Below are 12,714 nucleotides of genomic sequence, written 5' to 3' on the forward strand. Positions count from 1 at the left end.
GAAAATTTGACTCTGCGAGTACATTTTATAGAATTTAGTCTTTGATGGATTTAAATATACCACTGGGTTCTCTTCAGTAGTAAACAGATCTGTATGTCAAAGTTTTATGAAATTTGAAAAATAAATTTTGGTTTATCATTGATTTGTTAAAGCTCATACTGTGGTATTTATAGAAAAGGCATTTTTAACTCTTCAGTTAGTATGCAACTTTTTGAGCTTGAAAAATACTTTGAGTTTATGAAAATAGAATGGTCATCTTGCTGATATGGATAGCAAATGAATTTTAATGTTACTTTAAGTTTAAAAGATTATGTTGATATTTTGCTTATTTTCCTTTTGTGAAGTTAGCTTTGTAGAAAATACTCATTTATTTCTCCATCTTGTTGCACAGTGGGTTTGATGTAACCTAAAGCAATAATGTGAAGTATTAATGGGAGTACCAACAACAAAATCATGATCAAGAAAAACACAAAATAACCATATTCACATGCCACACACTGCCACTGAACAGTATTTGGCCCTGAATAGCCTTGCAGCTAAAAGAAAGAGAAAAATGTAATCAGTTATATAATCTTTGCTATTTACAAGGAAACAAAAAATAATTCCCTGGGAAGAAGAAAACGTTTTCCAACTCTTCATTTATGTTGCGTAGCAGAGAGAGACAGTAGGTCGTTGAAAGCCGTGGCGGCTCCTTGCTTTTGTGACATCCCCTCAGAAAATAAAATAACATGTTTGAAAAGACTTTTTAATTTTGTCCTTCAGTGACAGTGAACACTAAACAATACATTTCAGTTCAGTAAGACAAATCTGTTCTGTGTCAAGCTTTCCAGTGGCCCCGCCTGAGCCAGGGATGAGACGTACTACACGTTCCTTCATTAATATTTTTCTCCATTTGGCTTTTGTGAAAGGTCAACAGCACAGGGCTTGGAATTAATGGCCTTTGGTGGCAGCTTCGGAGCAAGGGCTTCTCTAATGCCAATCAGAAGCAGATCTGTTAACTGACAAATGCCACCGGGACACAGGCTACGTGAAATTACTTGTAAAACTTTAAAAAGCACAGATTTCTAGCCCAACCTACAGAGATTCTCCTTTAGGTTCTCAGTGGACCCGGATAGCTTTCATTTCCTGTTTCTTTTTTTAAAAAGCTTTTTATGGGAATCTTAATCTCAGTCACTTTAGGAAGCTTGGTGATTGAGAAATTGAGTGAGAGGTAACAGTACCATCTTGTTGTGAAAACGAAGAAGCCCAAACAGGCTGCTGGGAAGATGGTTCCCCTCCTTGGCACCACTGACATTTGGGAGCAGATAATTCTGTATTGTGGGAGGCCACCCCATGGGTTGTAGAACGTTGTAGCAGCTTCCCTGGCCTCTACCCACCAGACGCTCGTAGCACGTCCACTGCCTCCTTACGAAAAGCAGAATGTCTCCAGACCGTGACAGGTGTCCCCTGGGGGACAGGATCGCTGCCGGTTGGGAGCCACTGCTGAAGTCATGGCACTTGTGCACTGGACTAGGAGAGGGACAATCTCCAAGCAGGTCCAGATTTCTTTCTTCTTTTTTTAAGTTTATTGACTTATTTTGAGAGAGAGAGGGAGAGAGCACGCACGCAGAGGAGGAGCAGAGAGAGAGAGAGAGAGAGAGAGAGAATCCCAAGCAGGCTCTGTGCTGTCAGCAGGGAGCCTGATGCTGGGCTCGACCTCAAGAACCATGAGATCATGACCTGAGCTGAAATCAAGAGTCAGATGCTCAACTGACTGAGCCCAGGCACCCCCAAATTACTTTCTTTATTGAGAATTTAAGACTCGCTCTAAGGGATGCCTGGCTGGCTCAGTTGGTGGAGCATGTGACTCTTGATCTCTGGGCTGTGAGTTTGAGCCCCATGTTGGGTGTAGAGATTACTTAAAAAATGAAATCTTAAAAAAAAAAAAAAAGATTCACTCTAAAAATTAAATCTGTGCCATTAGGGAATGTTCAGGATGCTTTTGGCCTGTATAATTTTCAAGACAAATATAATTAATAGTCTGCCTTAGGGGCACCTGGGTGGCTCGGTCGGTTAAGCGTCCGACTTCGGCTCAGGTCATGATCTCACGGTCCGTGAGTTCGAGCCCCGTGTCAGGCTCTGTGCTGACAGATCAGAGCCTGGGGCCTGCTGCAGATCTGTGTCTCCCTCTCTCTCTGCCCCTCCCCTGTTCATGCTCTGTCTCTCTCTGTCTCAAAAATAAATAAACGTTAAAAAAAAAAGTCTGCCTTAATCTGCCTTAACTAGAGCTATAGAAAAAACATCTGCACCCATGTACTATCTCATTTTGAGCACAGTAGTTTTCTGATAAACCCAGCAGGATAATACATTCTTAAAATATATTCTTCAGTTATCAAAAATAACTCTAAAGAGTTCAGAGAACATCCACCAAAAACAGTGACTTTTATTTCACATTAAATATTCATTCCTAAGGGGCACCTGGGTGACTCAGTCGGTTAAGCATCCGACTTTGGCTCAGGTCATGATCTTAAGGTTTGTGCGGTCAAGCTCTGTGTCGGGCTCTGTGCTGACAGTTCAAAGCCTGGAGCCTGCTTCAGATTCTGTTTCTCCTTCTCTCTCTGTGCTCCTTCCCCACTCACACTCTGCCTGTCTCTGTCTGTCAAAGATAAATAAATGTTAAAAAAAATTTTTTTTAAATATTCCTAAACCATTCTTTCTGAGGATAGGTAGGTAAGAGAAATAATTAAGCATTATTTGTACAATATATGTAAATTACCTCCTTATTGTGAATTATTAAGACAAATGTACACATAGGCAATTTATATAATAACATGTGATATTTTAAATTATTTTAGTACTACTCCTTTTGCAACATTTTAGTGGTCATGAATTGCTGACTTATTTACAAATTCTTAGGGAGGATGCTACAGTGTTGGTAATATAGCACTATCGATGTGGCCGAAAGACAGATGAAAACTCCTAGGAAGAGAAAGACAAAAAACAAAATATCTAATAGATCGGTAGTCATAAGTAGAGGAAAGGAAAAGCAGATAAGGAAATAAAGAGTATGGGAAGGGCCCTAAATGTAGATCATGTGGTCTGTCCTGAGGGCAGGACAGGTGGAGAGAGTCCTCCCTGTAGGTCCTCTTTCAGGGAAGTCCCGTTCTCTTAGGGCCAGTGAGTACGAAGTGTAGGTTAATTTTTGATGAAAACAAATACTGTTTGTGAGCATCATTCCTCCTTGTGTCCCAAAAGACGAGTTCATTGATTTCTTATACTTTCAACCCTGCATTAATATTTTTCTACATCTGTTTTTACAATTTAGGTCTGCGCTTCTTGGTTCGTCTCTGCACGGATATTGGATTAAAAGAAGTTCAAGAATATGCAACAAAACTTAAGAGATTGGAAAAAATGAAAGAAATAAGGGAACAGGTATCACATATGGGCCAAAATCTACTGTCTGTTAATTTTCTTTTTTTTAATTTTTCTTTCAACGTTTATTTATTTTTGTTTAATTTTTTTTTTTTTCAACGTTTTATTTATTTTTGGGACAGAGAGAGACAGAGCATGAACGGGGGAGGGGCAGAGAGAGAGGGAGACACAGAATCGGAAACAGGCTCCAGGCTCTGAGCCATCAGCCCAGAGCCCGACGCGGGGCTCGAACTCACGGACCGCGAGATCGTGACCTGGCTGAAGTCGGACGCTTAACCGACTGCGCCACCCAGGCGCCCCTTTTTTTTTTTTTTTTTAATTTTTTTTTTTTTTTTTTTTTTTTTAACGTTTATTTATTTTTGGGACAGAGAGAGACAGAGCATGAACGGGGGAAGGGCAGAGAGAGAGGGAGACACAGAATCGGAAACAGGCTCCAGGCTCTGAGCCATCAGCCCAGAGCCCGACGCGGGGCTCGAACTCACGGACCGCGAGATCGTGACCTGGCTGAAGTCGGACGCTTAACCGACTGCGCCACCCAGGCGCCCCTGTCTGTTAACTTTCAAAATGTCAGCCTTCTGTAGCTCAAATGAGTGACGCTGGGTTCTTCTATCAGTAAAAAAAAAAGTTGAAATTTTTTTCTGCTATGACATAAAAGGAGAAACAACTAATATTCTAGTTTGAGGATAAAATTCTATCAAGAATCAATTCTTTTTTTTTTTTTTTTTTTTTAAGTTTCTTTTTGAGACAGAGAGAGTGAAGCGGGAAGGGGCAGAGAGAGAGGGAGACAGAAAATCCCAGGCAGGACAGCATGGAACCCGACTCAGGGCCCAACTTGGGGTCCATCGCAGGGCTCGATCCCACGAACTATGAGATCATGACCTGAGTGGAAATAAAGAGTCCACCAAGAGTCCACCAACTAAACCACCCAGGTGCCCCAAGAACCAGTTCTTAACAGGAGGAAGTGCAACAGAGTGAGCCTACTGTAGTGGATGGTTGGTTACTCTCAGACAGATCGTTGTAACTTTCCACAAAGCAGAATAACTTGCAGGTTAATTTACAGAATTAATTTCAGTTGGAGGGCCCTGTGGCCCATGGAAATTAAGAGGAAATCATGTAACAATAGTACTTTTTCTTTAAGCTGTTTCATTATGTAGTAGACCATGGCTCTGAGAATAGTATTAATATGCATGGAAACTTTTTAAGTTTTATTTCTGTGTTTCTTGCAGTATGTGGAATAGCGGTGTTCTTATTTTTACTTTTTGAAGAGAATAGTCTCCCCTAAGTTTGAGCCTAGAATATTTAACATAGTCTTTGAGTGTCTGCCTTAAATAGAAAGAAAATACATTCTTTAAGGTTAGACTTTATCAAGAATTTAATTATCTTGGATAATTAAGTCTAAATTCCATATTTGCTTTCAAAATGTGGTTAACTTTATTTTTTTTTTTTTAATTTTATTTATTTTTGGGACAGAGAGAGACAGAGCATGAACGGGGGAGGGGCAGAGAGAGAGGGAGACACAGAATTGGAAACAGGCTCCAGGCTCTGAGCCATCAGCCCAGAGCCTGACGCGGGGCTCGAACTCACGGACCGCAAGATCGTGACCTGGCTGAAGTCGGACGCTTAACCGACTGCGCCACCCAGGCGCCCCTAAAATGTGGTTAACTTTAAATTGTCTTTGCTTTGAAGATGTGATCTGATGGTTTTAGTCTTTATTCTCTTGTGTAAAGTATCAGTTGTAAAAGGATTATGAACATGACATAGATTTTTACCTTAAAAATCCTATAAAATACCAAGTTGTTATTAATGCGATGCTAGGGTATATAGTTTAAAACCTGCTGTCAAGACCAATTTACTACCATATACCCACTGGTAAATCAGGTAACCTGTGTGCAAGTTTTGTAAAATTAAACAGATATAAATGAAAGTTCAAATTATCATAAGTGTCATCATAATCACTGCTAAATTTGTCCCATTAAGAAGAATCCAAAAGAAGTATATATCTCAAACCAAGAACATTCTTTGGAGCTTAAATTAGTTGTAAAGTTACTTAGTATAGATCCATGGAGGTATGTGGAAAGGGTCACATTCTTAAGACTTCTGACGTTTCACCATCAGGAGTTTAAGTTGATGCCGAACAGAGAGCACACAAAAAAGACAAACTACACTCCTCACACTACACTCCTCACAACTTACAGCCTTAAACAGGGCGACTGGCATCTCTGGTTTAGCAGACTTTGGTGCAGGCTCGTTTTACACAGTAAGTAGCTGCCTTGAACTCCTGGGACTTGTCTTGCAGCTAGCTCACAAGGGATCCTAACTCCAGCTGTAGGAAACCCCGATTCCAGGGAGTCCCTGGGGAATGAACTTGAGGGATAAAGACCAAAACATGGCCCCTTTAAACAGATGCAGAGTTGCTTCTGCATGATTTTCTTTTCGCCCAGTTTCCCCATGTTGGGTTGCATCGGGTCGATATCGTGCTCTGGTTTTGGTCTTCACAGTGCTTCACCTTTACGTTGACGTCCTGTCTCCCTTTGCTTTTTCTTTTCCCTCGTCCTCCTTCCTGTATGCATCCTCTCTCTGTGGTGTCAAACTCTTTCTTGCTCGGGCTGTTACGGGGCTAATATTCTTGCGGACTGTTGGTTCTTACTACTATGAATGAATATGTGAGTTACACTGAGACTGCTTTTCCTTTGTGATGAGTACTCTGCCGATTGATTCCTCTCCCATCAAAATATTTATATATTCGTTGAGTATAGTCTACTTTTATCTGTTTCTCTCACATATCTGACATCCTTGCACTGTCCTCACTAAAATAATTCCCTAATGACTTAATTAAGAGTACTTTAGTGGGGCGCCTGGGTGGCTCAGTCGGTGAAGCATCCGACTTCGGCTCAGGTCATGATCTCTTGGTTTGCGAGTTTGAGCCCCATGTCGGACTCTGGGCTGAGAGCTCAGAGCCTGGAGCCTGTTCCAAATTCTGTGTCTCCCTCTCTCGCTGTGCCCCTCCCATGCTCATGCTCTGTCTCTCCCTGTCCCTCAATAATAAATAAACATTAAAAAAAAAAAGAGTACTTTAGTAAAATCATATGAGTTACTATTGATGCATTTAGATCATCCAGTGTTTCTCTTACTTATTTACTCTAGTTATTAATGTCTCAGTGTGCTTGAGCAGTGCCTCTGTTGGTAATATTATGTCACTGCTCTCACTGTAATCTGTATAAAACCCAAGGTCACTTAGATGTCTTCTCTCATTATAGCTTCTTCTTAATATCTTCCCTTAGATGTTACTGCTTAATCTTACTTGAAAGTGAAAGTCACAGCCCTCATCCACAAAGTACTCTCTTTTCAGTGCCCTTGGAATCAGTTTCTTTGGTACTCCTCATTAAATCTTTCTCACTCATGTTTTGCTTATAAATGCAAAGTGGAGGGATGCCTGGGTGGCTCAGTCACTTGTGTCCAACTTCGGCTCAGGTCATGATCTCACGGTTCGTGAGTTCGAGCCCTGCATCAGGCTCTGTGCTGACAGCTCGGAGCCTGCTTTGGATCTTCTGTCCCCTCTTTCTCTGCTCCTTCCACACTTGCTCTCTCTAGCTCAAAAATGAGTATACAAAAAAAATGCAAAGTGGAGGAGAAAAAATAGTGGAAAAGAAAGGTCCTAGGAAGAAGAGACTAAAAGAATTCTCACTATTTGAGAGTTAATTTCTCTTTTGATTGTTGTGTGTTCAATTTCAGTTTGTGTTTCTTGAATTGTGAGCCCGTGGGGCAGAGCATTCTATTTCCTGGCTTGCATAGTACGGAAAGCACTATTAGTTTCGAAGCAAAGTATAGTAAATAAACTTCTGAATCAAGGGCACTCTCCTTTTCTAAATTTGAACTTAAAACTTGTTACTTTTTCTGTGTGTTTCTTGTTTAGAATCTGCCCCCATGCAGAAACTTAACATTTTTTGATGTAATTAGAATTTCTTGGGGCGCCTGGGTGGCGCAGTCGGTTAAGCGTCTGACTTCAGCCAGGTCACGATCTCGCGGTCCGTGAGTTCGAGCCCCGCGTCGGGCTCTGGGCTGATGGCTCAGAGCCTGGAGCCTGTTTCTGATTCTGTGTCTCCCTCTCTCTCTGCCCCTCCCCTGTTCATGCTCTGTCTCTCTCTGTCCCAAAAATAAATAAACGTTGGAAAAAAAAAATTAAAAAAAAAAAAAAAGAATTTCTTTATGTAATTATTGTTACATAAATTGTTACATAAATTGTCTGCATAATACAATCTACTATTATACAGGTAGATATATCTTGATTTCTTTAAACATTTATGCATTGTTAGATATCTTTTTTAAAGTCGGTAACTCTCTATGACCACTCTAATTTTGTTGTTTCTTCCTGAAGAAGAGCACTTCCATATTGTGAACTGGAGACAGTTTGTGAAACAGACATGTAATTGAAAGCAGGAAGGGGCACGTGGGTGGCTCAGTCCTTTAAGCTTGGGACTCGACTTTGGCTCAGGTCATGATCTCATGGTCAGGAGAATGAGCCCATGTGGGGCGCTGTGCTGACAGTGTGGAGCCTGCTTGGGATCCTCTCTGCCCCTCTGCCCCCCTCTCTCAAAATAAATAAATAAACATTAAAAACAATAGGAAAGCAGGGATATCAGAGTTAATCACATCAAATCTTTACCTGGAGCTGCTGATAGGAAAACAAAGTGGACCCCCAGTCTGTGTCCCTTCCTTTCCTCTTGAAGTGCTAATAATGGTAGAAGTTTGGCAGCAGGAAGGAAAAGAAGTGAAGAGGCTGGATGAATGTTTGTGAATGATTAGCACTCTTGTGGTTCTGGTTACAGTTTCCCCTTCAATTCTACTTGATAACATCTGCTTGACGAGACAGTAAAATAGCAACAGCTAACGCTTACTGAGTGCGTGACGAGTACAGGCCCTGTTATGAGCATTGTATGTGTAACAACTAACTTAACCATTGCCGCAGTCCTAGGATGTTGGGTATAGTTTCATTATTACTTTTTTTTTAACAGATGAGAAAACTGAGAACCATGGTGGCTAAGTCCCTTCCTCTAGGTCACACGGCTATTGGGGGCAGCCCTAGGCTTCAAATCCAGGTTCCTAACTACTGTGCCTTACCACCTTATGAAAAGTAGGGGAAGCAGATGATCCAAATCATTATTTTCAGCTGATATATAGTTCTTACTTACTCTGCACTCAAAAAGTTGGTAAATTAAAATGGCAAAAGTATAACTCCATAATTTGATTAGGATGGGGTCTGAAACTAGTGCTATTCAAGCATGGTCTGTGGGCTTGTACAGCCTCAGAATCACTTGGGCACATCTTAGAATTACAAAGTCTTGGGCCCCATCCCAGACCTACCGAAACCCTACCCCAGAGTTAAATTCAAGAATCTGCATATGTGTTTTTAAACAAATCCTCCAGGTATTTTTATATTCACTAAAGTCTGAAAAGCACTTGTCTAGAGTTTATGCTCCCACAGGGTCATCATGCAAATGATCAAATACCAGCCCAGGATATGGAATCTGATATAAGGGAGGGGGGCAGGAAATGGATATAAATCAGGTCATGGATTTTTAAAAATTGTTTAAAATGGGAAAGGTTTTATGTAGACCTAAGAAAGAGAGATAAATTGATTCAGGTTTATGGGAGCCAGGATAGTGTATCTCCCTGAGCCCCTAACTCCTATTTTAAAGGAGTTAAAGCCAGAAATTTATTTATTTAGACTGGTTTTTCAGAGAACTTATTCTCTTCCTGGAACTTTTATGGAAAAAGAAGACTGTTCTCCCCTTGGTGCTAAGAGGAATATTTTACACACTGTGTATTCATTAGTGCCATCAGTGAGCAATTCTAAACACTGGGCTGTTGGCCAGGCAAGAAAGGCCTACTGTGCGTGTCTGGCTGCCGTGGGCCTGGAGCAGTGTGAACAGGCAAGAAGGGCCTACTGTGCGTGTCTGGCTGCCGTGGGCCTGGAGCAGTGTGAACAGGCAAGAAGGGCCTACTGTGCGTGTCTGGCTGCCGTGGGCCTGGAGCAGTGTGAACAGGCAAGAAGGGCCTACTGTGCGTGTCTGGCTGCCGTGGGCCTGGAGCAGTGTGAACTGGCAAGAAGGGCCTACTGTGCGTGTCTGGCTGCCGTGGGCCTGGAGCAGTGTGAACAGGCAAGAAGGGCCTACTGTGCGTGTGCGTGTCTGGCTGCCGTGGGCCTGGAGCAGTGTGAACAGGCAAGAAGGGCCTACTGTGCGTGTCTGGCTGCCGTGGGCCTGGAGCAGTGTGAACAGGCAAGAAGGGCCTACTGTGCGTGTCTGGCTGCCGTGGGCCCGGAGCAGTGTGAACTGGCAAGAAGGGCCTACTGTGCGTGTCTGGCTGCCGCGGGCCTGGAGCAGTGTGAACAGGCAAGAAAGACCTACTGTGCGTGTCTGGCTGCCGTGGGCCTGGAGCAGTGTGAACTGGCAAGAAGGGCCTACTGTGCGTGTCTGGCTGCCGTGGGCCTGGAGCAGTGTGAACAGGCAAGAAGGGCCTACTGTGCGTGTCTGGCTGCCGTGGGCCTGGAGCAGTGTGAACAGGCAAGAAGGGCCTACTGTGCGTGTCTGGCTGCCGTGGGCCTGGAGCAGTGTGAACAGGCAAGAAGGGCCTACTGTGCGTGTCTGGCTGCCGTGGGCCTGGAGCAGTGTGAACTGGCAAGAAGGGCCTACTGTGCGTGTCTGGCTGCCGTGGGCCTGGAGCAGTGTGAACTGGCAAGAAGGGCCTACTGTGCGTGTCTGGCTGCCGTGGGCCTGGAGCAGTGTGAACTGGCAAGAAGGGCCTACTGTGCGTGTCTCGCTGCCGTGGGCCTGGAGCAGTGTGAACAGGCAAGAAGGGCCTACTGTGCGTGTCTGGCTGCCGTGGGCCCGGAGCAGTGTGAACTGGCAAGAAGGGCCTACTGTGCGTGTCTGGCTGCCGCGGGCCCGGAGCAGTGTGAACAGGCAAGAAGGGCCTACTGTGCGTGTCTGGCTGCCGTGGGCCTGGAGCAGTGTGAACAGGCAAGAAGGGCCTACTGTGCGTGTCTGGCTGCCGTGGGCCTGGAGCAGTGTGAACTGGCAAGAAAGACCTACTGTGCGTGTCTGGCTGCCGTGGGCCTGGAGCAGTGTGAACAGGCAAGAAGGGCCTACTGTGCGTGTCTGGCTGCCGTGGGCCTGGAGCAGTGTGAACAGGCAAGAAAGACCTACTGTGCGTGTCTGGCTGCCGTGGGCCTGGAGCAGTGTGAACAGGCAAGAAAGACCTACTGTGCGTGTCTGGCTGCCGTGGGCCTGGAGCAGTGTGAACAGGCAAGAAAGACCTACTGTGCGTGTCTGGCTGCCGTGGGCCTGGAGCAGTGTGAACTGGCAAGAAGGGCCTACTGTGCGTGTCTGGCTGCCGTGGGCCTGGAGCAGTGTGAACAGGCAAGAAGGGCCTACTGTGCGTGTCTGGCTGCCGTGGGCCTGGAGCAGTGTGAACAGGCAAGAAGGGCCTACTGTGCGTGTCTGGCTGCCGTGGGCCTGGAGCAGTGTGAACTGGCAAGAAAGACCTACTGTGCGTGTCTGGCTGCCGTGGGCCTGGAGCAGTGTGAACAGGCAAGAAGGGCCTACTGTGCGTGTCTGGCTGCCGTGGGCCTGGAGCAGTGTGAACAGGCAAGAAAGACCTACTGTGCGTGTCTGGCTGCCGTGGGCCTGGAGCAGTGTGAACTGGCAAGAAGGGCCTACTGTGCGTGTCTGGCTGCCGTGGGCCTGGAGCAGTGTGAACAGGCAAGAAGGGCCTACTGTGCGTGTCTGGCTGCCGTGGGCCTGGAGCAGTGTGAACTGGCAAGAAAGACCTACTGTGCGTGTCTGGCTGCCGTGGGCCTGGAGCAGTGTGAACAGGCAAGAAGGGCCTACTGTGCGTGTCTGGCTGCCGTGGGCCTGGAGCAGTGTGAACAGGCAAGAAAGACCTACTGTGCGTGTCTGGCTGCCGTGGGCCTGGAGCAGTGTGAACAGGCAAGAAAGACCTACTGTGCGTGTCTGGCTGCCGTGGGCCTGGAGCAGTGTGAACTGGCAAGAAGGGCCTACTGTGCGTGTCTGGCTGCCGTGGGCCTGGAGCCGTGTGAACAGGCAAGAAAGACCTACTGTGCGTGTCTGGCTGCCGTGGGCCTGGAGCAGTGTGAACATGCAAGAAAGACCTACTGTGCGTGTCTGGCTGCCGTGGGCCTGGAGCAGTGTGAACTGGCAAGAAGGGCCTACTGTGCGTGTCTGGCTGCCGTGGGCCTGGAGCAGTGTGAACTGGCAAGAAGGGCCTACTGTGCGTGTCTGGCTGCCGTGGGCCTGGAGCAGTGTGAACAGGCAAGAAGGGCCTACTGTGCGTGTCTGGCTGCCGTGGGCCTGGAGCAGTGTGAACAGGCAAGAAAGACCTACTGTGCGTGTCTGGCTGCCGTGGGCCTGGAGCAGTGTGAACTGGCAAGAAAGACCTACTGTGCGTGTCTGGCTGCCGTGGGCCTGGAGCAGTGTGAACAGGCAAGAAGGGCCTACTGTGCGTGTCTGGCTGCCGTGGGCCTGGAGCAGTGTGAACAGGCAAGAAAGGCCTACTGTGCGTGTCTGGCTGCCGTGGGCCTGGAGCAGTGTGAACTGGCAAGAAAGACCTACTGTGCGTGTCTGGCTGCCGTGGGCCTGGAGCAGTGTGAACAGGCAAGAAGGGCCTACTGTGCGTGTCTGGCTGCCGTGGGCCTGGAGCAGTGTGAACAGGCAAGAAAGACCTACTGTGCGTGTCTGGCTGCCGTGGGCCTGGAGCAGTGTGAACAGGCAAGAAAGACCTACTGTGCGTGTCTGGCTGCCGTGGGCCTGGAGCAGTGTGAACAGGCAAGAAAGACCTACTGTGCGTGTCTGGCTGCCGTGGGCCTGGAGCAGTGTGAACTGGCAAGAAGGGCCTACTGTGCGTGTCTGGCTGCCGTGGGCCTGGAGCAGTGTGAACAGGCAAGAAGGGCCTACTGTGCGTGTCTGGCTGCCGTGGGCCTGGAGCAGTGTGAACAGGCAAGAAGGGCCTACTGTGCGTGTCTGGCTGCCGTGGGCCTGGAGCAGTGTGAACTGGCAAGAAAGACCTACTGTGCGTGTCTGGCTGCCGTGGGCCTGGAGCAGTGTGAACAGGCAAGAAGGGCCTACTGTGCGTGTCTGGCTGCCGTGGGCCTGGAGCAGTGTGAACAGGCAAGAAAGACCTACTGTGCGTGTCTGGCTGCCGTGGGCCTGGAGCAGTGTGAACTGGCAAGAAGGGCCTACTGTGCGTGTCTGGCTGCCGTGGGCCTGGAGCAGTGTGAACTGGCAA

The 12,714-nt window shown here is 46.6% G+C and overlaps 1 protein-coding gene across 1 annotated transcript in view; it reads left to right on the forward strand.

Moving 5' to 3' along the window:
• Positions 1 to 12,714, forward strand: part of IFT88 (intraflagellar transport 88) — a 145,225-nt gene that overhangs the window by 103,029 nt on the left and 29,482 nt on the right. The window contains 1 exon segment of the mRNA XM_030307527.1: positions 3,305 to 3,411. Within this exon segment, the coding sequence (XP_030163387.1) occupies positions 3,305 to 3,411 (107 nt within the window).

Source organism: Lynx canadensis, chromosome A1, assembly GCF_007474595.2.
Source record: "Lynx canadensis isolate LIC74 chromosome A1, mLynCan4.pri.v2, whole genome shotgun sequence".
Lineage (NCBI taxonomy): Eukaryota > Metazoa > Chordata > Mammalia > Carnivora > Felidae > Lynx > Lynx canadensis.